This window comes from Urocitellus parryii, chromosome 6 (genome assembly GCF_045843805.1).
Source record: "Urocitellus parryii isolate mUroPar1 chromosome 6, mUroPar1.hap1, whole genome shotgun sequence".
NCBI lineage: Eukaryota > Metazoa > Chordata > Mammalia > Rodentia > Sciuridae > Urocitellus > Urocitellus parryii.
In genome coordinates, this window is record NC_135536.1 from 119,674,398 (window position 1) to 119,702,081 (window position 27,684).

The following is a 27,684-nucleotide window of genomic DNA, read 5'->3' on the forward strand; positions in this document are numbered from 1 at the left end:
TGTCTTCTGTTCTGTACCATTGGTCTACATATTTTTTTTTGTGTGTGTGTGTGTGTGTGTTGCTGGGGATTTAACCCAGGGCCTTGTGCACGTGAGGCAAGTACTCTACCAACCAAGCTACATATTTGTTTTGGTGCCAGTGCCATGCTGTTTTTGTTACTCTGGCTCTGTAGTATAGCTTAAGGTCTGTTATTGTGATGCCTCCTGCTTCACTCTTCTTCCTAAGGATTGCTTTGGCTATTCTGGGTCTCTTATTTTTCCAAATGAATTTCATGGTTGCTTTTTCTAGTTCTATGTAGAATTTCAATAAGAATTGCATTAAATCTGTAAAACACTTTTGGTTGTATAGCCATTTTGACAGTATTAATTCTGCCTATCCAGGAGCATGGGAGGTCTTTCCATCTTCTAAGGTGTTCTTTGCTTTCTTTCTTTTGTGTTGTGTAGAAGTCTCTTACCTCTTTTGTTAGATTGATTCCCAAGTATTTTATTTTAGATTATTGTGAATGGGGTAGTTTTTCAATTTCTCTTTCAGTAGATTTGTCACTGATGTATAGGAATGTGTTTGATTTATGGGTGTTGACTTTATATCTTGCTACTTTGCTGAATTCATTTATTAGTTCTAGAAGTTTTCTGGTTGAATATTTTTGGATCTTCTAAATATAGAATCATATCATTGGCAATTAGTATTTCATATTCATATCCCTTTAATTTCTTTTTCTTGTCTAATTGCTCTTGGCTAGAGTTTCAAGGTTAATGTTGAATAGAAGTTGTGAAAGAGGGCATTCTTGTCTTGTTCCGTTAGAGGGAATGCTTTTCCTCCCTTCATTTAGAATGATGTTGGCTTTGGGTTTAGCATTTATAGCTTTTACAATGTTGATGTATGTTTCTGGTATCCCTAGTTTTTCTAGTGTTTTGAACATGAAGTGGTGTTGTATTGTGTCAAACACATTTTCTGCTTCTATTGAGATGATCATCTGATTTTTGTTTTTAAGCTTGTTGATCTGATGAATTATGTTTATTTTTTTATTATTTTTTTAAAATATTTTTTAGTTGTAGTTGGAAACAATACCTTTATTTCAATTATTTATTCTTATGTGGTGCTGAGGCTCGAACCCAGGGTCTTGCATGTGCGAGGCGAGCACTCTACTGCTGAGCCACAACCCCAGCCCCCGAATTATGTTTATTGATTTCTTAATACTGAATCTACGTTGCATCCCTGGGATGAACCCCACTCAATTGTGGTACACTATCTTTTTTTAATATATATTTTTTAGTTGTTGATGGACCTTTATTTTATTCATTTATATGCTGAGAATTGAATCTAGTGCCTCATACATGAGGTAAGCACTCTACCACTGAGCCATAACCCTGACCCTCATTTTAATATGTTTTTATATGCAATTTGCCAGAATTTTATTGAGAATTTCTGTACCTATGTTCAACAGGGATATTTGTCCAAAGTTTTCTTTCCTTGATGTGTGTTTGTCTGGTTTTGGTGTCAGAGTGATATTAGCCTTATAGAATGAATTTGGAAGGATTCCCTCCTTTACTATTTCTTGGAATAATTTGAGGAGTATTGGTGTTAATTCTTCTTTGAAGGTCTTATAGACCTTGGATAAGAATCTGTGATGGTGTCTTCTACTTCATTGCTTGAAATTAATATATTTAAATTGTGTATTTCCTCCCGATTCAGTTTGGGTAGGTCATATGTCTCTAGAAATTTATAGATGTCTTTAAGATTTTCTGTTTTATTGGAGCATAAATTTTCAAAATAGTGTCTAATTATCTTCTGTATTTCAGCAGTGTCCATCATGATATTTCCTTTTTTATCACTTATTTTAGTAATTTGAGTTATTTCTCTCTTTCTGTTCATTAGCATGGCTAGAGGTTTATCAATTTTATTTATTCTTTCAAAGAGCCAACTTTTTGTTTTGTCAGTTTTTTGAATTGTTTTTTTTTCATTTCAATTTTATTGATTTTGGCTCTGATTTTAATTATTTTCTGTCTTCTGCTTTTTTTTAAAAAAATACTTTTTTTTAGTTGTTGATAGAACTTTATTTTATTTATTTATATTAAGGTGCTGTTAATCAAAATCAGTGCCTCACACATGCTAGACAGGCACTCTACCACTGAGCTATATATAACCCCTGTCTTCTGCTTTTGGCATTGAATTTTTCCTCTTTTTCAAGGGCTTTAAGATGTAATATTAGTTCATTTAGTTGTTGACTCTTTATTCTTTTAATGAATGAACTCAATGCAATGAACTTTCCTCTTAGTATTTCTTTTATAGTGTCCCAGAGATTTTGATACTTTGTATTAGTATTCTCATTTACCCCCAGATATTTTTTCTTTATTTCATCCTTGATTTCTTCTGCTGTTCATTCGTCATTCAGTAGTATATTATTTAGTCTCCAGGTGTTAGAGTAGCTTTTATTTTTTATTTTGTCCTTGATTTCTAATTTCATTCCATTATGATCTGATAGTATGCAGGGTATTATCTGTATTTTTTTTTTTATTTGCTAAGTGTTGCTTTGTAGCCAAAGTTATGGTCTGTTTTAGAGAAGGATCTATGTGCTGATGAGAAGAAAGTGTCTTTGCTTGTTGATGGATAAAGTATTCTATATATGTTTGTTAAGTCTAAATTATTGATTGCATATCATTTAGTTCTATAGTTTCTTTATTTAGGTTTTGTTTGGATAATCTTTCCAATAGTGAGAGAGGAATGTTAAAGTCACTCAGTATTATTGTGTTGTATTCTATTTGATTCTTGAAATTGAGAAGGGTTTGTTTGATGTACATAGATACTCCATTGTTTGGGCATAAATATTGATGATTCTTATGTCTTGCTAATGTCTAATTCCCTTAAGCAGTATGAAATTTCCTTCTTTGTCCCTTCTGATTACGTTTGGCTTGAATTCCACTTTATCTGATGGAAACCCCTGCTTGTTTACATGATCAAAATGATTGATATGTTTTTTCCCATTCTTTCACCTTCAGTCTGTGGATGTCTTTCCCTATGAGGTGAGTCTCTTGGAGACAGCAAATTGTTGAGTCTTGTTTTTTAATCCAACTTGCTAGTCTATGCCTTTTGATGGATGCTTTTGGCCATTAACATTCAAGGTCATTGTTTGCATGTAATTTGTATTCCTGGTCATTTTGTTTTTTTCTGTTTTTTAATTTGACTTAGTTTCTCTTTTGATTGACTATTCCTTCAGTGTAGTTCCACCGTTTGCTGTTTTTTTCCCCTCTTCATTTCATCCTTATGGAGTATTTTGTCAAGAATGTTCAGGAGTGTAGGCTTTCTAGTTGTAAATTCTTTTAATTTTTGTTTATTATGGAAGGTCTTTATTTCATCTTCAAATCTGAAGTTCTGTTTTGTTGGATATAAAATTCTTGGCTGGCATCCATTTTCTTTTAGAGCTTGAAATATACTATTCCAGGACCTCCTAGCTTTGAGAGTCTAGGTTGACAAATCAGCTTAAATCCAAATTGGTTCCCCTCTATACCTAATTTGATATTTTTCTCTTGTGGCCTTTAAGATTCTATCTGTGTTCTGTATGTTAGTTGTTATTGTTATAATATACCTTAGTGTGTATCTGCTCTAATTTGTATGTTTGGGGTCCTGTAAGTACTTGATTTTTCATTCATTCTTTAGGCTGGGAAAATTTTCTGATATTATGTCATTGAAAAGATTGTTTATTCCTTTGGTTTTTATCTCTGCACCTTGATTTATCCTGATAAATCTTAAATTTGGTCTTTTTATGTTATCCCATAATTCTTGGAAGTTCTGTTCATGGTTTCTTGCCTTATACTGAGCATGGTCATGTTTATTTTCAAGATTATATATATTGTCTTTGTTTCCTGAGGTTCTGTCTTTCAAGTGGTCTAGTCTGTCGGTGATGCTTTCCATTGAATTTTTAATTTGGTTTATTGATTCCTTCACTTCAAGGATTTCTGCTTGGTTTGTTTTAGAATCTCTGCCTTTTTGTTGAAGTGGTTTGTCACTTCCACTTCCTGTATTTTCTCTCTGATTTCACCTCTTATACCTTCCTTTACTTTGCATATCAGTTTAACTATGTACATTCTAAACTCTTTCTCTGACATTTTTCTACTATGTTGTCAAGGTATTCTATTAAGGGAGCATCTTGGTTTGTTTGGGGCACTTTTTCCCCTTGTTTTTAAATGTTGTTTGTGTGTTTTCCCATCTAGCAGTATGCATTTGAGGCAGTACAGTTTCTACCTTGTAGACCCCCAGGGTCCCCAAAATTCTCTAGTACCTTACCTTTAAGGGGCAGACCAATATTATCAGGATGCAATTGAATAATATACAACCTTAAATCTAATAGCTCCTATTAAGACATCTACATTTTTGTCCCAATAAACCAAAATAATGTGTTCAATTATTGTCTACAATATAAGCAGTAAGTTTGCTAAAAGGGTTTATTTACACTTTCAAATAATGGAACAGAAGTGGTGTAGGATGTAATGCCCATGATGGAGGAGGAGAGAAGATAGAAGTAAAAATTTATCGGAAGAATGAGAGCGGAATTGATAGAGGTTAGCTGTTAGCAGGAGAAAAGAGAGAAAGAGAATCCAGGGAAACAGATATGTGACAGGAAAAATATATATACATAATGAAAAAAGAAGAAAAAAAGGAAAAGAAATAAAAGACAACTATAAAAATACACAATAAAACTGTAAAATACTATTCATATATCCCAGTCCTCAATAAACTGATACATGAAAAACACTTCGATTCAAATATGGTAGAGATGTGAGAGAGGGGGAAAAAAAAAAACACTTGAGGGGAAAACGAACAATTGTTTCTGCTGGCATTCAAAACTTTCTCAGCTTCCCTTCTCCATGGATGCAGGCTAGGTGAGCTGATAGATAGATGCCTTCACACCTTCTTTCAACCCTTGACCTGTTATAACCAGCCCCATCCATCCCTGGGCACTCCAGGAACCCCAGAGCTGGGGAGAGCCTGGCTTTCTTCCTGGCCCAGACCAGCACATGCAGACCCAGCCACTATCTGATGGATCTGGGCTTCAGATCCACCAATCATGGCCATGTTGCAGTCCCAAGATCTTAATGCCATTTCAGCTTGCAGAGAGACCACCAGGGATTTGCTCATACAGAGGAGCTACCCTGCAGTGAAGCAGCAAAATTCTGGTTGGCTAGCGCTCCCAGCTGGAAGACCTCAGGTGCAGCCAAATCCTGAGGCACCCTGATAACAGACCTCCAGGCCCTGGAGTCAGCTTTGCCCCAAGATGGCAGTGGTGGCAAACTGCAGGTACCCTGGCCCCCCATTCCCTGGCCGATGTCCCAAGACGGAGGTGGCCGTGTGTAACCAAACCTGCAGGCACTCTGGCAATGAACCTCTGGGTACATTTTCTTCCTTCATTTTACCTACAACCCTTTTAAGCACACGTTCCCTGCAGGCTTTACTAACATATAGTGTTGTTGTAATATTTTATTGTAGCTAATCTACATTGGAGTTTTAGTATGCATTTTCTTGAGATGATTAATGAGGTTGAACATTACATTTTTATTTGCTATCCTCTTCAGTGAAAGGTGGTTTTTGGGGTTTGCACATTTTCTACTTGGTTTGTTTGTAATATTACTTATGATTTTTAAGGAAGCTCTATGTATTATAGACACTAGTCCTTTGACAGATTTTTTTTTTTAAATCAGCCTGTTATTTTCTTCAGAGCAAGGGTTTCCAATTTTAATGAGTTATAATTGCTTAACCTTCTTTTTTGGATCATGCTTTTGTTGTTAAATCTGAGGAATCACTGTGTGACCATAGACTCTGAAGATTTTTCTTATTTCCTAAAAGTTTAATAGCTTTACATTTTACATTTAAATCTGTGATCCATTTTAAGTTTTGTATAAAATATTTGCATGGTTTGTCTGTACCAAACTCATTGAAATTTGATTCCTTATCTAATGTTATTGAGAGTTGGTGGGATCTTCAAGAGATGATTAAGTTGTTAAAGGAGATTAATGCCTTTCTTGCTGGATTGGGTTCATTTTTGCAAGATAGGCTTTTTATGAAGTGAGGTTGTCTCTTGTATTTTCTCTCTAATACATTCTTGGTTGCCCTCCACTTTCCACCATTATTTGAAAAAGCACAAAGCCCTTAGACTTTCCATCTTTCAGAACTGTTAGCTAAACAAGCTACTTTCTTTTAAAAATTAACTAGTCTGAGGTATTTTGTAATAGCAACAGAAAATGTGGTAGGATGGTGTGAGTTTTAGGTCAAGTTCACCTTTTATTTCTGTTTTGTCTATGGAGGTACACTTTTGAATTTTATAAAAATCCAGCTGGTCATATTTGTGTAGGCATAGTTCTGGGCTCTGTATTCTATTTTAATGACTCTGTTGCTTCACTAGTTGTACAGTCTTAAATATTCTTTTTTGGCTTTTTTTTTTTAGTGTGTGTGTGGGGTCTTTTGGTACTGGGGATTGAACCCAGGGATGCTTAACCACTGAGCCATATCCCCAGCCCTTTTAAAAAATATTTTATTTAGAGATAGATCTCATTTAGTTGCTTAGGGCCTTGCTAAGTTGCTGAGGCTGGCTTTGAACTCACTCTCCTCCTGCCTCAGCCTCTCGAGCTGCTGGGATTATGGTGTGTGCCACTGTGCCCAGCTTGAGTATTCTTAACTTACTGGTAATCTTTAACACTGGGTAGAGTGATTGCTTTTGCTTTATTTTTCTTTCTTTTTTTTTTTTTTAAGAGAGAGTGAGAGACAGTGAGAAAGAGGGAGAGAGAGAGAGAGAATTTTTTTTTAATATTTATTTTTTAGTATTTGGCGGACACAACATCTTTGTTTGTATGTGGTACTGAGGATCGAACCCGGGCTGAACGCATGCCAGGCAAGCGCTACCGCTTGAGCCACATCCCCAGCCCCTTTATTTTTCTTTTTAAAAATTGTTTTAGCCAATTTTAGGTCTTTTGCCTTCCTGTATAGATTTTAGAATAGGATTATCTGTGTCAAAAATTTTGCTGGGATGTTGATAGTACATTGGAACTACAGATCAGTTTGTAGAGAATTTATATCTTTTCTGTGTTGAATCTTTGAATCTATAAACATGGTGTATATCTCCATTTATTTAGGTATTCTTTCATTTATTTTGTAATTTTTCAGGACATTCATTCTGTATCCTTTTGTTAGATTTATTAATAAGTTTTCTTTGGTGTAGTTGTGAAGTGTTTTCACATGTTCATTATTAATACATAGAAATTCAATGGACCTTTTTGCAGGATTGGATTATATCCTGCAGTTTTACTGAGCCCATATAATAATTCTTGGAGTTTTGACGAATATTCCTTGGGATTTTGTAGACAATCATGTTATCCAAAAATACAGACAATTTTTTCCTTTCTTTTGGTGCCTTTTTTACTGCCTAGGATTTTCAGTGCTATTTTTAAGAAACATTGTGAAAGGAGACAACCTTGCCTTGTTCCAGATCCAGGGGGAAGCATTCAGTCTTGTATCATTAAGTTTGATGTTAGCTGTGAGATTTTTGTGGATGCTCTTTTACAAGTTGAATAATTTCTCCTCTATTGAAGTAAAGGTAGTTTTTATTATGAGTGAATGCAAAATACTTTGGTTTTTGGTTCTTTTTAATTATGCACGAGAGCAGAGTCCAGTTTGATAAAAACATACATGCATGAAATATATCTTATTTCTAATTAGGGTCCCAGTCTTAATGGAGATACGTGATGGGGGGATTCACTGTGATGTATTCACACATGTACATAGGAAAGTTGTGTCAGGTTCTTTCCACTGTCTTTCCTATTCCTATCCCTCTCCCTTCCCTTCATTCCCCTTTGTCTAATCCTCTGAACATCTATTCTTGTCCTCCCCACCTATTGTGGGTTAGCATCCACATATCAGAGAAACAATCCCCCTTTGTTTTTTGAGGATTGGCTTATTTTGTGAAATACTTTTTTATGTATCATATGAATTGATCATATGATTTCTGCTGTTTAGCTTCCGGACAATGGCTGGATTACATTGATTAATTTTTGATTATTGAAACAGGTTTTTATTCCTGAAATAAATTCTACTTGGTCATGGTTTAATTTATGGATTATTAAATTTGATTTATTAATATCTTGTTGAAGATTTTTGCACATAAGTTCATGGGAGATTTTGGTAGATAGTTTTAGCTTTTTTTTAAGAGAGAGAGAGAGAGAGAGAATTTTTTAATATTTATTTTTTAGTTTTCGGCGGGCACCACATCTTTGTTTTTTTGTATGTGGTGCTGAGGATCGAACCCGGGATGCATGCATTCCAGGTGAGCATGCTACCACTTGAGCCACATTCCCCAGCCCCAATAGTTTAACTTTTTATACTATCTTTGTATAATATTGTCAGGGTAATGCCAACTTTATAATTTGAGAAGTGTTTTCTCCACTTTTATTTTCTAGAATAGTATGCTTACCATTTGGTCCTGGAGATTTCTTTTAAATGAAGTGTTCACCTCAGTAGTTATAGGAATACTCAGATTATCCATTGAATGTTGGCTGAGTTTTTGTGGTTTTTATAGAATTGGTCCATTTAATCCAAGTTTTTGCATTTATGACTGTAAAGGTATTTGTAGTGTCTCTTTCTCATAATTTTTTTATATAAATGCATGACCTATAATGATGATCCTATTCCATTCCTGATGTGATTTGTGTTTTTCATCATTCTCAGTGTTGCTAGAAGTCATTTTTGATTTTTTTAAAGAATAAGATTTTTATTTCATTGATTTTTCATACTGTTGTTCTGTTTTCAATTTGCATTGTTTCTTAATTACTACCCCCCCCCCCCATTTGGCTTCAGGTTTTTTTGTTCTTCATTTTCTGTGTTTTTTTTTTTTTTTTTTTTTTGTGTGTGTGTGTATGTGTTAGGGGCTTGCTGCTTTGAGACCTTCTGTAAATATTTAGCATGATAAATTTCCCTCTCAGACTTGCTTTTAAGCTATATCTAATATTTTGGTATGTCATCTTTTTATTTGAATTTATTTTTATGTATTAATTTTTTTTCATTCTTCCTTGATGCTCTTTGACTATGTAGAAGGCGTTTAATTTTAAGAGGTCAGATATTTTCCTGTTGTAAATGTTACTAATTGATAGTTTGACCTCATTATGGTCAGAGAATATTTTTTTGTATGATTTAAGTTGTGTTTGCAGAAGTTTATTCTGTGGCTCAGAATATGAGTTAGTATGGTAAATATTCTGAGGGTCTTTCAAAACATTTTTTTTAACTGTTGAATAAATTGTTCTGTGTGTGTCATTACCTCTTGTTGGTTGATTGCATTGTTCAATTCTTTCATATAGTTGTTGATTTTTTGTCTGATAATTATATTAGTTGCTGAGTGAGTGGTTTAGAAATCCTCAACTATAATTTTGGATGCCTTTTTTTCCTTTCAAATCAGTTTTTTCTTCATTTATCTTGAGTGTCTGTTGTTGGGTATGTACATATTTAGAATGTATTTAGAATGTTTTATTTAGAATGTTTTATGTTAGTTTGGAATGATAGTTTTATCATTATCTGATTTTTCACCTCTACTAGTTTTCTTTGCTCTGGATTTTACTGTTCTAAAAGTATATTACCACTATAGTAATATCAATCTGTTATATTAATGTTTACATGGTATATCTTTTTTTCTTTTATTGTCAGCCTACCTATATCCTCATGTAGAATGAGATTCTTGCACATAGCAAATAGTAGTCCCTCTCGCTTGTGTGGTTTTGCTTTCTACTGTTTCAGTTACTTGCAGTAAACCATATTTACTGAAAATATTACATGGAAAATTCCAGGTATAAGTAATCATGAGTTTAAATTGCATGTTACTATGAGTAGTGTGAAGTAAATTTCCTCCATCCTGTTTCATCTTACCCATTAATCCAGTAATCTTTTTGTCCAGCATATCTTATGTTGTGTATGCTACATCTCCATTGGTCAATTAGTAGCTGTCTTTTATCAGATTAACTGTGGCAGTATTGTAGTTCCTGTATTCAGTCTTTAAGTTACTTAATAATGGCCCCAAAGCACAAAAGTATTGATGCTGGCAATTCAGGTATGTCAAAGAGAAGCAATGAAGTAGTTCCTTGAACTTAATAAGAAAGTGGGGGGGTGGTGGGAAAAATGCAGTACATATACACAATGGAATATTACTCAGACTTAAAAAAAGAATTAAATCATTTGCATTTGCAGATAAATGGATGGAAGTAGAGAATATGATGCTAAGTGAAATAAGCCAATCCCCAAAAAACATCGTCAAATGTTTCTCTGATAAGCAGATGCTGATCCATACTGGGGGTTAGGGTAACGAAGAATGAAGGAATTTTGGATTATGGAGAGGGGACTGAGGGGAAGGGTGGGGTAGTGGGAATGGGAAAGACTGTAGAATGAGACAGACATTATTATCCTATATATAATACTAGTGTGACTCAGCACTGTGGACAGCCAGAGGAATGAGAGGTTATGCTGCATTTGTGTGCAGTGTGTTAAAATGCATTCTACTGTCATGTATAACTAATTAGAACAAATTAAAAAAAGAATATTTTATCCATGAAATTATTGGGAAAGAAAAAGTAATTCATGTTAGTTTTATTGTCACATATTAAATTGTAATCTTTACAGCCACAGTGCATGATAAGCCTTTATTTAAGATGGAAAAGGCATTAAACTTTATCATAGTTACGTTTATGAAAAAATAGTATATTTATATGGTTTGGTGCTATTAATAATTTTGGCATCCAGTGAGGACCTTAGAATGTATTTCCTGTTGATAAGGGGACTGCTCTTTAGCTCAGTTCTGTTTTTTCCATAAATACTTGGTCATTTAACTTGGTCATTTAATACCCCAGCCTTGGTCATTTAATTTCTGTATTTTGACACTTATATAATAAGAAATCTTTTCATTTTTAAAATTTTTATTGTTTCTTTTTTTATGCTTTTCTTGTCTTCATATGAATTACTTGAACATTTTTTATGATTTTTCTTTTGATTTATTTAAAGTGTTTTGGAACACATTTTCTCATAGTTTTCTTAATAGTTGCTTTAGGTATTATATTATACATGAATTATCACACAGTCTGTTTATCTTGACATATACCACTGAGTGAAATATAAAAGCCATACTTCTAATTTGTTTCCTTTATTTTTTCTTTTGTACTGGGGATTGAACCCAGGGGTGCTTTATAAGTGAGACACATCTTTACCCCTTTCCCCCATTTAAAAATTTTTTTGAGGCAGGATTGTGTTAAATTGTTGAGGCTGGCCTTGAACTTGAAATTCTTCTTCCTCAGCCTGTTGACCATGCCCATCTATGTTCACTCACACATGCTAGGCAAGTGCTTTGCCACTGAACTATAGCCCCAACCCTCCAGCCCTTTTTATTTTAAGACATATTCTTTCTGAGTTTCTTAGGGCCATGCTAAGTTGCTGATGCTGGCTTTGACTTGTGATCCTTTTGCCTCAGCTTCCTAAGTTACTGGAATTATAGTTGTGCACCATCACAGCTGGCTCTTGAATTTTAAAATTCTAATTAGTTATACATGAAAGTAGAATGCATTTTGACACATCATACATAAATGGAATATAACTTCTCATTCTTCTTGTTGTACATGTTGTAGAATCACACTTGTTGTGTAATCATATCTTATATAGGTTAATAATGTGTGATGCATGCTACTATCCTTCTTCCCTTCACTCCCCTCTGTCTAATCCAAAGTCCCTCTGTTTTTCCTTAGCCCTATCCCCTCCTTATTGTGTATTAGTATCTGCATATCAGAGAAAACATTTGGCCTTTGGTTTTTTGGGAATGGCTTATTTCACTTAGCATGATAATCTCCAGTTTCAGCCATTTACCAGCAAATGTAAAATGCATCTAGGTTGGTTCCATAGTTTAGCTATTGTGAATTGAGCTGCTATAAACATTGATGTAGCTGTGTTACTGAAGTATGTTGATTTTAAGTTCTTTGAGTATATGCTGAAAAGTGAGATAACTGGGTCAAATGGTGGTTCCATTCCAAATTTTCTGAGGAATCTCCATACTGCTTTCCATAGTGGTTGCATCAGTTTGCAGTCCCGCCAGCAATATATGAGTGTACCTTTTCCCCACATCCTTGCCAACATTTATTGTTGCTTGTATTCTTGATAATTGTCATTGTGAGTAGAGTGAGATGGAATCTTAGAGTAGTGTTGATTTGCATTTCTCTAATTGCCGGAGATGTTGAACATTTTTTCATATATTTGTTGATTGATTGTATTTCCTCTTCTGTGAAGTGTCTGTTCAGTTCCTTAGCTCATTTATTGAATGGGTTAGTTTTTTTTTGTTAAGTTTTTTTTGGGGGGGTAGTGAAAATTGAATTCAGGGATATTCAGCCACTGAGCCACATCCCCAGCCCTATTTTTATTTTATTTAGAGACAGGGTCTCACTGAGTTGCTTAGTGCCTTGCTATTGCTAAGGCTGCCTTGGAATTTGCAGTCATTCTGCCTCAGCCTCCTGAGCTGCTGGGTTTATAGGCATGTATCTCTACACCCAGCTGGTGTTAGTTTTTTTTGAGTTCTTTATATATCCTGGAGATTAATCTATCTGAGGTGCATGTGGTAAAGATTTTCTCTTATTCTGTAGGCTGTCTCTTCATGTTACTAATTATTTGCTGAGAAGCAGTTTTTTAGTTTCAATTCATCCCATTTATTGATTCTTGATTTTATTTCTTGCACTTTAGGTTTCTTGTTAAGGAAGTCAGGATCCTAAGCCAACATGGTGAAGTTTTGGGCCTGCTTTTTCTTCTGTTAGGCATAGGGTTTCTGTTCTAGTGTTTAAATCTTTGATCCACTTGAATTTTTTGTGCAGGGTCATTCTTTTTTTTTAAATTTTTATTTAAAAAAAAATTTAAAAATTGTTCTGAATAGTTGTACATGACAGTAGAATGCATTTTGACACATTGTACAGAAATGGAGCACAAGTTTCTATAGTTACACATAGTACAGAGTCACACCGCTAGTGTAATTATACGTATATAGAGTAATAATGTTTGTCTCATTCCACTGTCCTTCCTCTCCCACAGCCCCGCTCCTGCCCTCAGTCCCTTCTGCACAATCCAAAGTTCCTTCATTCTTCCCCAACCCCCTACCCCCCCATTATGGATCTTCATCTGCTTATCTCAGAAAACATTCGGTCTTTGTTTTTTTAGGATTGACTTATTTCACTTAGCAAGATATTCTTCACTACCATCCATTTACCTACAAATGTCATAATTTCATTCTTCTTTAAGCTGCGTAATATTCCATTGGGTATATGTACCATATTTTCCTCATCCATTCATCTGTTGAAGGGAATCTGTTGAATAGTTTAGCTATTGTGAATTGAGCTGCTATAAATATTGATATTGCTGTGTCACTGTACATTGATTTTAAGTCTTTTGGGAATAAACTGAGGAGTGGAATAGCTGGGTCAAATGGTAGTTCCATTCTAAGTTTTCTGAGGAATCTCCATGCTGCTTTCCATAGTGGAAATCTTTAGCACACACACCTCAGATAGAGAACTTCTTCATGATACATGAAGAAGTCAAAAAACTTAACACACCCCCCCCAAAAAAACCAAATAACTCAATCAATAAATGGGCTAAGGATCTGAACAAGAACTTCACAGAAGAATAAATACAATTGACCAATAAACACATGAAAAGATGTTTATCATCTCTAGCAGTTAGAGAGATGCAATTCAAAACTACTCTAAAATTTCATCTCCAGCCAGAATGGCAATTATCAAAAATACAAGCAAAATAAGTGTTGGCAAGGATGTGGGGGGAAAAGATACACTCACATAGTGCAGGGTCATTCTTTAAGGATAGTTTTCCCTGTGATATATTCTCTTAGTTTTCCTCTATTTGAAAATGCTTTTATTTCCCTTTTCTGAAGGATATTTTCATCAGATAAAATTCATGATTGGTAATCCTTTCAGTCCTTTAGAAATGTGCAGCTTCCTTCTGTCCTCCATTGTTTAAGATGAGAAATATGCTGTTATTAGAATTGATTTTTTTTGAGAGAGAGAGAGAGAATTTTTTTAAAATTTATTTTTTAGTTTTCGGTGGACACAACATCTTTATTTTATTTTTATGTGGTGTTGAGGATCGAATTCAGCATGCCAGGCGAGCGCGCTACCGCTTGAGCCACATCCTCCGCCCAAGAATTGATTTTTTTAAGAAATAGGTAATAGTCTTTTCTCCCTGATGGCTATCAATATTTTTTCTTCATCTTTAGTTTCCAAAGGTTTATGATGCTCAGTTTTTATACATTTAATTATTATATGTCTTAGCATGGGCTTCTTTTAGTTTGGGCTGTTTGGAATTCATTTAATTCCTTGAGTTTGTAGTTGTGTTTAGCCATTATTTCTTTAAATATCCTTTCAAACCTTTGCTCTCTTTCTGGGACTCTGTTGACTCAAATATTAACTCTTTGTTATTGTCTCAGATTCTTGAATATATTCTTGCACTGTGTGACACCTTTCCAACAAAAGAGGGGCTCTGGCTTGCACCACAGTCTTGGCTCTTACTTAGGTCCCTGACTGCCCCATTGACAATACAGAAGGGAGAAGTGGAGGGAGGTCTAACTCATGTCCTTTTGTTGCTGTAAATTGGTTTGGAATCTTAGCTTTCTGCTGGGATCAGGATACTGGAAGTGGAAATATAAATGCCAATCAAACCTGGCTTCCTCCTCCTTTTCTGCCTCATTAATGGTGATTGCAGCAGAAAGTTAGATTTCTTGGGGGCCCTGCTGATTTGTATGAGAGCCTGAGCAGAATATTGGCTTATTTACTTTACATTTTTTTGTTGATGGTGAATTATATATAATATAGTAAAACTGCCATAGTTTTATGATCCCTTATGGTATTTTATTATTGCTGAGATAGAGAAAAGAACTTGGGCCTTAGAGTTATGTCTGGATTCTGAAAGGGGAGGAAGGGTTTTCTTTTCTTTTTTTAAGTACCAGGAACTTAACCACTGAGCCACATCCTTAGCCCTTTGTATTTTTTATTTTAAGATGGGGACTTTTTATTTTGAGACAGGTAACTAAGTTGCTTAGGACTTCACTAAGTTGCTGAGGGTGGCTTTGAATTTGCAATCCCCCTGCCTTAGCCTCCTGAGCTGCTGGGATTATAGGCGGGTGCCACCATGCCCAGTTGGAGAGGCAATTTTTGCATAGTTGACAGGAGCATGAAAACCAGAACCAGTGTGCCTAGACTTGTATCTTGGCTTTACCTTTTCTAGGTATATGATCTTAGACCAATTATTTTGGCTTTACCTTTACTAGGTAAATGATCTTAGAACAATTATTTTGTTTGTCTTGGTTTCCTTATAGCTAAAATGGGATGATAGTATTGACCTTATGACTTGTGAAGCTTAAAAGATTATTATATATAAAGTACTTGGAATTTACATCATTTAAATGCTTATTATTACTTAACAGTTGTATGGCCTTACTTTAGTCTTAATCTGAATCTTAGTTTTGCTGTTCGTAAAAGAGAGTAATTATGTTTATACATATATTAAGATATATATCTTGTGTAATGCTTAATGTCTTTTTGCATATTAGTTATACTTAATAGAAATAAAATTGGAAAATATTTCTATTTTTGTAGATTTTGAAATATTTTATCATCTAAAGAAATTTTGAAAAGTCACAAGCCATTCATTAACTTTTGTGAATGAGTATGTAGCAAGGGTATGTAAATATGTAGTATAAAATATATTTGAATCTTTATAATATGTACAGTACAACATGGAATTATGAAAGTTTTAAATATATGTAATGAAGTAAAAATTTTTATGTTGATCTTGTTAAGTAGAAAAACAAAATTCTGATTTATTTTCTTCTCTTAATTGCATAGAACGGAAAGATGCTGAAGGGTGGGAAACTGTTCAGAGAGGAAGGCCTGTTCGTTCCCGATCAACAGCAGTGATGCCAAAGGTTTCATTAATAACAGAACTGATAAGGTCAAAGGATGACAGTGATAAGGAAAATGTATGTCTTTTACCTGAGGAAAGTGTACAGAAAGGTGAATTTATTGGAGATGGACCTTCTAATACTATAGAATCTCGGCCTAAAGACTCATTGCACTCTTCTGATCATCCCCTTGCTGAAAGAACTCAGGTAATATATTCTGAAGACTTTTTCTTTTTTACATTATCTTTTTGAAAACGATCTTTATGTCCTGGATTATCTCAAGTTTGTATTTCATTTTTAAAATTTTACGTTGAAAATTTTGAGAACTATAGAAAAGTTTCAAGTGTAGAATAGTGAACTCTCCTCCAGGAAATTGTTTGCTTAGATTTCCAAATTAACATTTAATACATTTTTTTCTTTGCTCTCATTACATGCCACATATATGTTATATACTAAACATTTGAGATTAAAATACAGACATTCATGTTTGAATGTATAGCATGTATTGCATACATATTGTATATATTGAATGTGTACATGCTTTGAATATAGAATGTATTTCCAAAGAATAAAGAAATTCTTTATATAACCATATTATAACACTCAGGGAATTTTGATATTTTTATATAATGTTATCTAATTTATAATTAATGTAAAAATTTTCTTGTGCCAATAACTCCTTTTTAATATATATTTTTTCTCATTCAGGACCCAGTCTAAAATAACATAGTATATTTAGTTTTGTTTCTTCAATATTTTTCATTGGGAATAGTTCCTCAGCCCTTGTTTGTTTGTTTCTTTTTTTAAATTGCTACTGGGGATTAAACTAGGGGTGCTTAACCACTGAACCACATCCCCAGCCCTTGTTTCTGATGACATTAAGAGTTAGGAAGAGTAAAGTGCAGGGTTTCTTATACTTTTATTTATTGTTTTTCCTAAATTAGTTTGGCTTATTTCTTTCTGACAGTAACAAAGAGAATGTAATTAGTATCACATTGAGAGACACATGATGGCAATTTGCCCAGGTTTGTTGTTAACTTTCACTAGTTGGTTAAGGTAATGTTTTCCTGCTTCTGGAATATTATTAAAAACCAGTAATGAGATTTTGAGCTTGTTCTACCCCCCCCCCTTTTTTGGCACTTGAGATTGAACCCAGGGGTGCTTAAACACTGAGCTACATCCCCAGCCCTTTTTAAATATTTTATTTAGAGACAGGGTCTCACTGAGTTGCTTAGTGCCTTGCTAAATTGCTGGGTCTGGCTTTGAATTTGCTATATACTCCTGCCTCAGCCTCTGGAGCTGCTGGGATTACGGGTTTTCGCTACCACTTGAGCTTGTTCTACTTTAACTTCCTACAAATGTTAATATTTGATATAATTTAAAAATTAATAGATTCAATATGTGTTCTATTAGTCTAGTGTTTATTTTACTTATATGAATTCTCATATCTTTTTATATGAAGATACATATAAATATATAAGAATATATAAAGAATATATAAATACATAAGAATATATAAATATATCTATATATTTCCTATATATTTATATATAATATGAATATGTAATATATATAAAATATAAAAATATATGCATATATATATATGAAGTGGTTTAAATTAATCAGGTGCAAAATAGTTGTAATATTTTCAGTTTAGAATAATATCTACCATCTAAAGTTCTCCTAGGAACAGAAATTTTTTTTTTTTTTGGTCACTGGAAATGCTCTTCATCTTCCTGGTCTTCTTTTCAAATGATGATAATGGCTCTTAATCTTACATTATATTTGATGTGCTATAATTCTAATCTGTGTATGTTTTATGCTCATGTGAGATTGTAGGCTCCTTGGGGACAGTATCTTATGTAGTTTCTTAATTTTTGACTACATGGAACAGAATTCTGGATACATGGTTAAGTAATCAGTTCATATTTGTTGGATGTATCTTTAAGAAACTCTTTAATGGGGAGACACTTCTTGAAGAAATCACTGGTTAATTTTACATAAGAAATATCTAGCATTTTTGATACAGTACTTTATTTAAGAAATATAATTTGTTACAAAAGTTACTCTTTTTTATATAGTGAATAAGCTTACATGATATTGGGATTTCAGGAATAACATATGTAGAACTTTAGAATTATTTTGCTAAAATGTTTCAGTATAAAAGTTCACTGTTAATGGTGGCCAAATGATGATAATATTTGTTTTTTTCACTGTCATTCTAAAAATAGAATTAGTATATCTATATCTTTTTCAACAGTACTTTATAATAATTTAGCTTGGATTTTGTTACATAAATGATATTGAGTTTTTAATAAACAGTTGACTATATTGTAAACATCAGTAATACTAATATAAATATTGCCAAGAAGATCATAAACCATGGTGACTGACATAAAAATAATGTTGATAACAATATAAACAATGTGATATAATTTAAATAATGTTGATGCTAAAATCAACACTTTGGAACACTAAGTTCTGACCAATAGTAGAATATCCAAAGTAGTTTATAAGACTTGGGTAAGTTTAATATTTGTATAAATAATTAATCAAAACTGGAGGTTTTATGGCCACTGCAGTGTTTATCTAGTGTTTATTTAAGAAGTGATGTGAGTTTTAAATTCACGATTTTAAATTTTAGTTCTTTGACTTGGAGTATAATCAGAAAACAAAATAGTATTCTTTGTTAGGAAATGAAAATAAATGCTTGGTTATGTTTACTGAATTAGAAAGTTGTAAAAAAATGCCTTTGTGTTTGACTTAATTCAGAGTTACTATTTTTAATATTATTTTCATATTACTGTTTGTTATGTATTAACTATTCAAGGAAAGGGAAATTGGGAGGATGTCTAAATCTGAAGTATACAAATCACATGATAAGATACTTCATGCTTTTTTCTTTTCAATCCGAGAATTCTTAACCATGTACCCTATGGGTCTTTAAAAAAGGTACTTTGAGGTCATGTTAGTATTATCTGAACGGGTCAAGTTTTATAATTTTTTAGTTAAATGCCTCAAAATATATTTTGATAAGAAATGGTTTCAGGATATTTTTAAAATACTGAATACCCTGGAGGTGGTATCAAACCACCTCCAGGAAAGTTCTTGTAAATGCCTTTAGTTGGATGAGTTACATATTCAAAGTGTTATACTTGTAACTAGATTTCTTTGTGAGGGATTTGAAATACTTATCAAGAATTGCCTACTTTTAGAGAATATGATTGCAAATTTTATTGCTTACTTTCTGCACAATACTCAATGTATAGTAGGCATGTAAATAAAATTTGTGCTGCTTAATGTTTTCTCCTTTTGTTGCCCTTGAAGTGTACCAAAAAAAAGATAAATGAGTTGTCTGTCATCTAGGTAAGTTATTTTATACTTGATTAAGTAGAACCAGCTCTTCTAGACTCACACAGTTGGTGAATGTTTTTATTGTCTCTAATTTATTCTGTTAATATGTTTTGTTAGTTCACAGTGAGTACATTGGATGTCAAAAATTCTGGCAGTAGTCAAGACAGTTCTGTGCAAACTTCTGAAATACCTGCTGTACACATTGATACAGAGAATGTTTTAGAATCTCAGCAAGTTGTCACACCTCCTTTGCAAACAAATGAAGATAAATTTCCAGCAGAGGAAGCAAGGATAGAAAGTGAAATGGATCCTTCAGATATTTCAAATGTGAGTGCTGCTCACTTGGTAAGAACAACTTATCAGAATTCTGAGTAAATATACTTTAAAGGCCTAAACCCCAATAATAATAACTTGTATTGTTTATTACTTAGTATTTTACAAAGCATTTTATATATATTATTTATTTTTTAACATTTTTTATATTACTCTTTTGATGTAGTTAGGATTCTTGATTTATACAGGAAGAAAAGGAGACTAAGAGAGTAAAAAAACTTGTTCAAAATAATTTATTTTATATGTTATTTAACCAAATGCTTTGTAGCCCAAGGTTGAGAAACTAAACCTAGCATCCATGTCCCTTGCTTGTTCTGCATTTGATCCTTAGCATTGCTGCAGCAGCAGCAGCAACAACAACCAAAAAAAAAAAAAAAAGGTGGGGAGAGGGATAGAGAAACTATCCTTAATCCTGTAATCTTATGACAAAGTCTTCCGAATAATATCTTGCATTCTGATAGATGAAATATTTTGCCTGTGGGACTTATTTAAAATTTTTTTCTTTACAGAATAATTTAAACAGCTGGTCTTTAAGATAAAAATTTATTTACCATCTCTATTGCAAAATCTTTAAAAATGAATTGGTTATATTTAGGTTTATGTTGAAAGATTTCCTATTTCTGCCCATCTCTTCCTATTGCTCATTTTAGTATTAAGATAGTTGACTCTGTGGATGATCCAGAATACATCAAAGAAGTTTCATAATTTTGTATAAATGAAATCTCATAATCTTGATTGGCTTATTTTACTCAGCATAATCATTTTGAGGTTCATCCATGTAGTTGTTCATTAATAGTTCATGCTTTTCATCACCTTTAGTAGTATTGTATTGTATACATGTAACAGAATATGCTTGTTCATTCATTTAATTCCCCCAAACCAATAGCCATTTGAGTTGCTTATAGCTTTTTTACTACGACTTAAAATGATATGAATATTTGTGAATACATCCTTGTTTTAAATGTTTTCATTTCTCTTGGGAATATACCTAGGTCACTTTTCATTGATAGTATTATTCAGGTCTCTTATAAAACTCTGTTAATTTTCTGTTTACTTGTTCTGTCAGTTTAGAGAAGGATTTTGAAAACTCTGTAATTCTAGATCTGTATTTTTTTAAAATATTTTTTAGTTGTAGTTGGACATGACACCTTTATTTTATTTATTCATTATTTTTTATGTGGTACTGAGGATTGAACCCAGGGCTTTGCATATGCTAGGAGAGCACTCTACCGCTGAGCCCCAGCCCCAACCCCGGCTCCGTATTTTTAAAGCAAATTTATTGAGTTACAGTTGACCCAACATAACGGTTCAACAAATTGACCTAACATACAGTTCATCAATTTAAAGCTTATAATTATATGTTTTTTAGTATCTTCGTAGAGTTGTGCACCCATCCCTATAGTTAGTTGTAGAGCATTTGTATCACTTCAAAAAGAAATTGTTTACTACCTGTCATTCCCACCCCCACCCTCCCAACCCTACACAGTTGCTAATCTGTTTTCTATATATCTTGTCTGTTTTGAACATTTTGTAGAAATGAAATTCAGTTTATGGGTCTTTGTGAAAAATCATTTACCATGTTTTAAAGGTTCAACCATGTTTTAGCCTTAGTAATTTATTCTTTTTTATAATTAAATAGTATCATTTTTTAAACAATATTTTTTTAGTGGTCAATGGACCTTTATTTTATCATGGTGCTGAGAATGGAACCCAGGGTCTCTCACATGTTAGGCAAGCACCTTGCCACTGAGCCACAACCCCAGCCCTTAAATAGTATCTTATTGTATGGATAACACCAAATTCTGTTTATCTGTTGGTGGACATTTAGGTGTTTCTGTTATTTGGCTATTAGCTATAATGACTAATGCATTTTAAATATTTGCAAACAAGTTTTTAAGTGCACATACATTTTTATTTCTCTTGGATATGTATCTAGGAGAATTGCTGGGTCATATAAACTTTATGCTTAAACTTTTGAGGAGGTATCAGACTATTTTCCAAAGTGGTTACATGATTTTACATTGTCATTTGGTTTATTTACTTTAGCAGTTCTGTCATTTTTGTCCCATTTATTTTTAAGTTGGTAATTTCTTAGGACTATTTTGTTTTTAGCTCTGTTAAGTTTTTAGGGCTATTTTTTCTTCCTCATGAAGTTGACCCATTTATTACTATGAAATAATCTTTTATACCTGGTTATACCTTTTGCTATGAAATCTGTGATATTAATTCATAAGTATTCTTTTTTTCCCAATAATACTTTGGTGTTCTCTTAATTAATTAGATTTTTTACTTGCACCTGTATTTAAAAAAATTTTTATTGGTTGTTAACAGACGTTTATTTAATTTATTTATATATGGTGTTGAGAATGGAACCCAGTGCCTCATATATGCTAGGCAAGTACACTACCACTGAGCTACAACCCAGCCCTGTAATCTGTATGTTAATGTTTAAATTAGGCTTCTTATAGGAAACATTTTTGAGTCTTGCTCTTTATCCAATTTGACAATCTGTACCTATTAATTGGGGTATTTAGACTATTTACATGTAATAGAATTATTGATATGGTTTGTTCAAATCTATAGTCTTATGAATTGTTTTTCATTTGACCTATAGTCTTTGTTCTCTGTTTTCTAGAATGTCATTTTAATATTCTTTACTGGCTTATTAACATAACTCTTGGCTTTGTTATTTCAGTATTTGCTGTAGGGTCTATAATATATATCTTAAGCTTCTCATGGTTATTACATGATCATTGAATCATATTATTTGTAATTATTCTAATGCATTTTTTAAAATTAAGAGTACAATTCTTTTAAAAGCATGAATAAAAACAAATTCCTTCTGGGTGAAAGGGCACCTTATAGGGACTACCGTCTTCTAATGTATTTTCACATTAGGTATATATGTGTTCAGAGTATATCATCAATAGTATAGCATTTATTCATTCAATGTTTCCATTTAGAAGACTATTTGATATTTAATCTGTAACTGTTTTGAATTTTGACATTCAAATGAAATTCATACTTTGTCATTAATAATGCCTGTTATTTATATAACTTTACAGTTTCTCATACACAGCTGTCTGATAAAGAAGGTAAGTCATGGATTATTGTTCCATTTTATGGAATCATAAATGTGCTCTTCATTTTAAGAAACTTCTGAATCACACAGCTAGCAAGTGGTTGAGCCTGTATTGGATCAAGATTTATGATTGTAGATGCATTTTTATTATTCAGTGTGTACTATTGATTTCATGATTATAAGATTAAGAGAGATGTGATTATTTAACTTTTCAGTCCAGTGATTCTCGCGTTTATTTTTAACTTTATAGTCCATGGCAGAAGTCCTTGCAAAAAAAGAAGAGCTAGCAGATCGTCTAGAAAAGGCCAATGAAGAAGCCATTGCTAGTGCTATTGCTGAAGAAGAACAGTTAACTAGAGAAATTGAAGCTGAAGAAAACAATGATATTAACATTGAAACTGACAATGACAGTGATTTTTCTGTGAGCTTTTATAATTTTTAACATAATTTTTGAATTATATACAGAAGTAAAATTCTTAGGACCAGAAAGGCTTTGAGTTAATACAGCCCTACTTAAAATTATTTTCTTAAAAATAATCTTCAGTAATAATAATGATAGTAATTATTATTATTATTCTCATGGTGATTTAGACTTACATAATAAACAATAGCAAATGGTTTTTTAAAAATACTTGACCATTGCTAAATATTTTCTTATGGGGATACAACTTCCACGTTAAAAGTTGTTATTCTCATTTTACAAATTAAGACTTTGAGTCTTAAAGAAAGTAAAATCTCAACCTTACCCAAATAGTCATTTATACTGACGAAGAATCTAAGGTTTTTACATGTTGTATTCTTCAAACAAGTAGCAAATGATGCACTGCAGTGCTGTTACTCAGTGCTCAGGTTAAAGAAGTGAATTTGTTAAAGAATAAAAGTAACCATCAGTTTTATATTTCACATATTTTTGTGCTGTTTAATGCCCAACAAAGACTCTGCTAATGCTCTGCTAATGTGTGCTTTGTATGTTATGTCAGTGTTGATTTTGTAATAGTATAATGTCAGTATGTTCCTTTTGTCTTTTATTCCTTTTGTCTTTATTAATGACTAGTAACTTGTTAAAACGTATAGTCTATGGTATTTTAATTTGGTAATTATTGTAACTATACAAAGTACGTACCATTTTCCTGATTTCAAAGTATTACTTAAGTGAAATATATTAAGAAATGGTAGAAAAATTTCCCGTATATGTTTATATAAATTGTGTTTGAAAATTTGTTTTTCTTTCCTTGCATTTTAGGCCAGCATGGGCAGTGGGAGTGTATCTTTCTGTGGTATGTCTATGGATTGGAATGATGTTCTTGCAGATTATGAAGGTATTATCTGTGTGTGTGTCTGTCTCTGTGTATATTTGATGTGTAGGTACAATGGGATATAATAAGTTATTTTATTATGTGTGGTTTCTGTGTAAAATAAATAATTTGAGGTAGGAATGCTATAGACTTTTAAAACTTTGTTTTAAAATATTGGTTTTAGAGAACCATGTGGTTAAAGGGTAACAGTGGTTTGCTTTTTTCTGAACAGCTCGTGAGTCTTGGCGCCAAAATACATCCTGGGGGGATATTGTAGAAGAGGAACCTGCTAGACCTCCAGGGCATGGAATTCACATGCATGAAAAACTTTCCTCACCATCTCGTAAAAGGTCTGGCCTTTGAAAATTAATTTGAAATGTTTCACAGAAGGGAAACCAGCTGCTCTTAACTATTAAATAGAGTTGCTTATGACCTTTTTGGGCACATTACTTTAGGACAGTTCCAGATCCATTGAAAAGTGATAATAGTTTCCTGAAATGCTAGTCCAAATTGAGTTTTGTATACTTTAAGACCTTTGAAGTCTAAAGAACACTATTTTTGGCCTCATCATGTAAACATTTGTGTCTCTTGTTCTTTTGTTTACATTAATAGAACAATTGCAGAATCTAAGAAGAAACATGAAGAGAAACAAATGAAAGCACAGCAGCTAAGGGAGAAGTTGCGTGAAGAAAAAACATTAAAGCTTCAGAAATTATTAGAAAGGGTAAGTTTTTATTTTTAGGAAAGTGTGATAGTCTTTAAGTTGGTGGGCATATTTTCAAATAGACTATTTTTTGATCTCAGAGGAGTTAAACAAACCATAAAAATAATTATATTCTCTAGGATATAAAGGCATTTCTCTCTGAATTCCATAAGGTTATCTGTTTTTTTAAAGAATGTATTTTTCCTACACTGAATTTTTCTTTTCTAAACTATCTCATAAATTGATATTTTGAAGGGTTGGCATGGATTTATGAAGCTAAACTTTGTCTCTTGCCATTTTCATTGCAAGGTATCCTTGTGTAGTCTGGTCCAAAGTGTATAATCATATTGTAGGACAGTTTTGAGGTTAAGGTTATTAGTTTTTTGTTTTTTTTTTTTAAATGTATGGCTGTCTGTGGCCAGCTCTGTACTTGCTGTTGGCTTTAATTTTTAATATTATGAATGTGCCCATGACCAGCCTCTGTCATAGGGGAGCAAGCTGCCACCCTTGCCCCTAGTTATTGTAACTATGTATACATATGCTGCTGGTGGTATAGGTGGCATGCAAATGGTCCATCCTGCTGTATATGTGCATGCAGGCAAACACTGGAGCTGTGCATGTTGGTAGCTCTGCCCAGGCCCCTACCACCACCTGCCCCAACCTTCAACTACTCAGATGTGTTCACGGCTTAACAGAAAACTGTTACCGAGAATCTCAGTAGCCTTTGAGGTACTGCAAGTACCTGGCAGTTTTTGCAACTGGGGAATACAACAGTTACTGATGTCTTTAATACCAGCATTTGAACTGCCATACCAGCACACAGTTCTGGACTCAAGAGGTGCTGTACACCTCTGTGCATGGTGTTCCATGCGCCACTAGACCTGGTGCAGCAAACACTCCCCTATTTGCCTTCTTACTGTTGTCAGTGGCCCCATAACCCCCTACCCCAGCTTATGGTCTTTTCTTACGAAAGCTGGTCCATAAAGTCTGCACAAGACTGCTGCTTCAGATGCACAGGAAGCAAGGCAGGGATATAAAGGACATGAAAAAAAAATTAGGAAAACTATCAAAAGAACACAATAAATTTCCAGTAACTGACTTTAAATACGTGCAGATCCACAAATTTCCTGATAAAGAATTCAAAATAATCATTCTGTGGTAATTTGGCAAGCTACAAGAGAACACAGATAATTATAAAAATTAGGGAAACAATACAAGAACAGAAGAAGTTCAAGAAAGAAAGCATAAAAAAAGAAATTCTATATCTCAAAAATTCAGTGACTGGATTAAGAAATGCAATAGAGAGCTTCAATAGCAGACTTGATGAAGCACAAGAAAAAATCAGAATCCAAAGAGATCATTTGAAACATAAGTAAGAGGAGAGAACAAAAAAATGAAGAAAAGTTATTGAAATTATGTGAAACCCTTATCAAACCATATATGCATCATAAAATTAAGAAGGAGAGAAAGGGACAAAAAGCTTTTTAAAAGAAATAACTAAAAATTTCTAGATGTCCATAGAACACCAGACAGGTTAAAGATAAGTCTACACCAGCTGGGTGCAGTCACACATGCCTGTAATCTCAGTTATGCAGGAAAGTAAAGCAGAAGCATTGAAAGTTTGAGGCTATCCCTGGCAACTTTTCTATTATCCCCCCTCCAATCTACACCCAGACTCATTAATTATAACTAAACTATGAAAACTCAAAGAATTTTGAAACAAGTAAGAGAAGCAGCTTGTCACACACAAGAGAACCCCCTCACCAAAACAGTAACTGAATTTTTCAACAGAAACCTTACAGACCTGGAGGCCATGAGACAACAACATATTCAAAATGCTGAAAGAAGCTGCCAACTATAATTACTATGCCCTGTAAAGCTAACCTTTAAAATTTGGGGAAGATTAAGTCTTCTAGACATTAAACTCTGAAGGAGTTTATCACCACTAGATATGCCTTAGGAGAAATGCTTAACAGAATTCTTAAAATGAAATTGAAAACATGATAAACAGCAATGTGAAAACATGTAAAAGGGGCTGTGGCTGTGTATCAGTGGTAGTGCACTTGCCTGGCATATGTGAGGCACTGGGTTCATTTTTCAGCACCACATATAAGTAAATAACAACTAAAAAAATATTTTAAAAAAGAATAAATTTTAATATTTGGGGTAAATATATTGTGAAATACAGAACTTAACACTAAAATGGTGCACGAATAGTAACTCCAGTTTGAAAATTATAGGACAAAAGTATCAAGAATAACCTAAATGACAAAAATTTGGTAGTGGATTTACAAGTAAAAAGTGGTTAACTCCTACAGTAAGACACAAAGTGTGTTTTTAGGTAAAAGTATAGTTTTTGTTTGCAATTGAACTTGGGCTATGACTATCAAAGCAAAACCTATCAAAGACATTAAAGGTAAAGAAAAACGAACCATTACGAGAGCAAAAACAGTAAAATAAGACTGCAGTGGAGAAAGACAATAGAACTGCCAAACAGAAAAAGTGTCACACAATGGCAATATGAGTTTGTACCAATTAATACATAACTTCAAATGTAAATGTATTAAATTATCCTATCAGAACGCCCGGCACAGTGATATGTGCCTATAATGCCAGCAGCACAGGAGGCAAAAGCTTGTTTCCAAGTTGGAGGCAAGCCTGTGCAACTTAGGAAATCTTGTCTTCAAACAAAAAATAAACAGGATTTGGCACATGACTCAGTAGTTTCTCTGGGTTTAATTCCCAGTAACAATCAGCACAACAAAGAAGCATAGTAGTGGCTGGGTGTGGTGGTACATGCCTGTAATCCTAGTGGCTCTGGAGACTGAGACAGGTGGATTGCAAGTTCAAGGCCAGCCTCAGCAATTTAGTGTGGCCCTAAGCAATTTAATGAGACCCTGGCTCCAAATAAAAAATAAAAAGGACTGGGGATGTAGCTCAGTGGTAAATTGTCCCTTG

At 33.4% G+C, this 27,684-nt stretch overlaps 1 protein-coding gene across 5 annotated transcripts in view; it reads left to right on the forward strand.

Moving 5' to 3' along the window:
- The window catches only part of Scaper (S-phase cyclin A associated protein in the ER), a 433,811-nt gene that overhangs the window by 117,825 nt on the left and 288,302 nt on the right, over positions 1–27,684 (forward strand). For 4 of the 5 annotated variants that reach the window (XM_077799449.1, XM_077799452.1, XM_077799448.1 and 1 more), the window contains 6 exons: positions 15,904–16,166; positions 19,431–19,658; positions 22,979–23,149; positions 23,972–24,047; positions 24,256–24,373; positions 24,636–24,747. In XM_077799449.1, coding sequence (XP_077655575.1) covers positions 15,904–16,166; positions 19,431–19,658; positions 22,979–23,149; positions 23,972–24,047; positions 24,256–24,373; positions 24,636–24,747 — 968 coding nt within the window. The remainder of the gene's footprint in view (positions 1–15,903; positions 16,167–19,430; positions 19,659–22,978; positions 23,150–23,971; positions 24,048–24,255; positions 24,374–24,635; positions 24,748–27,684) is intronic. The other variant, XM_077799451.1, reaches the window with a different exon arrangement.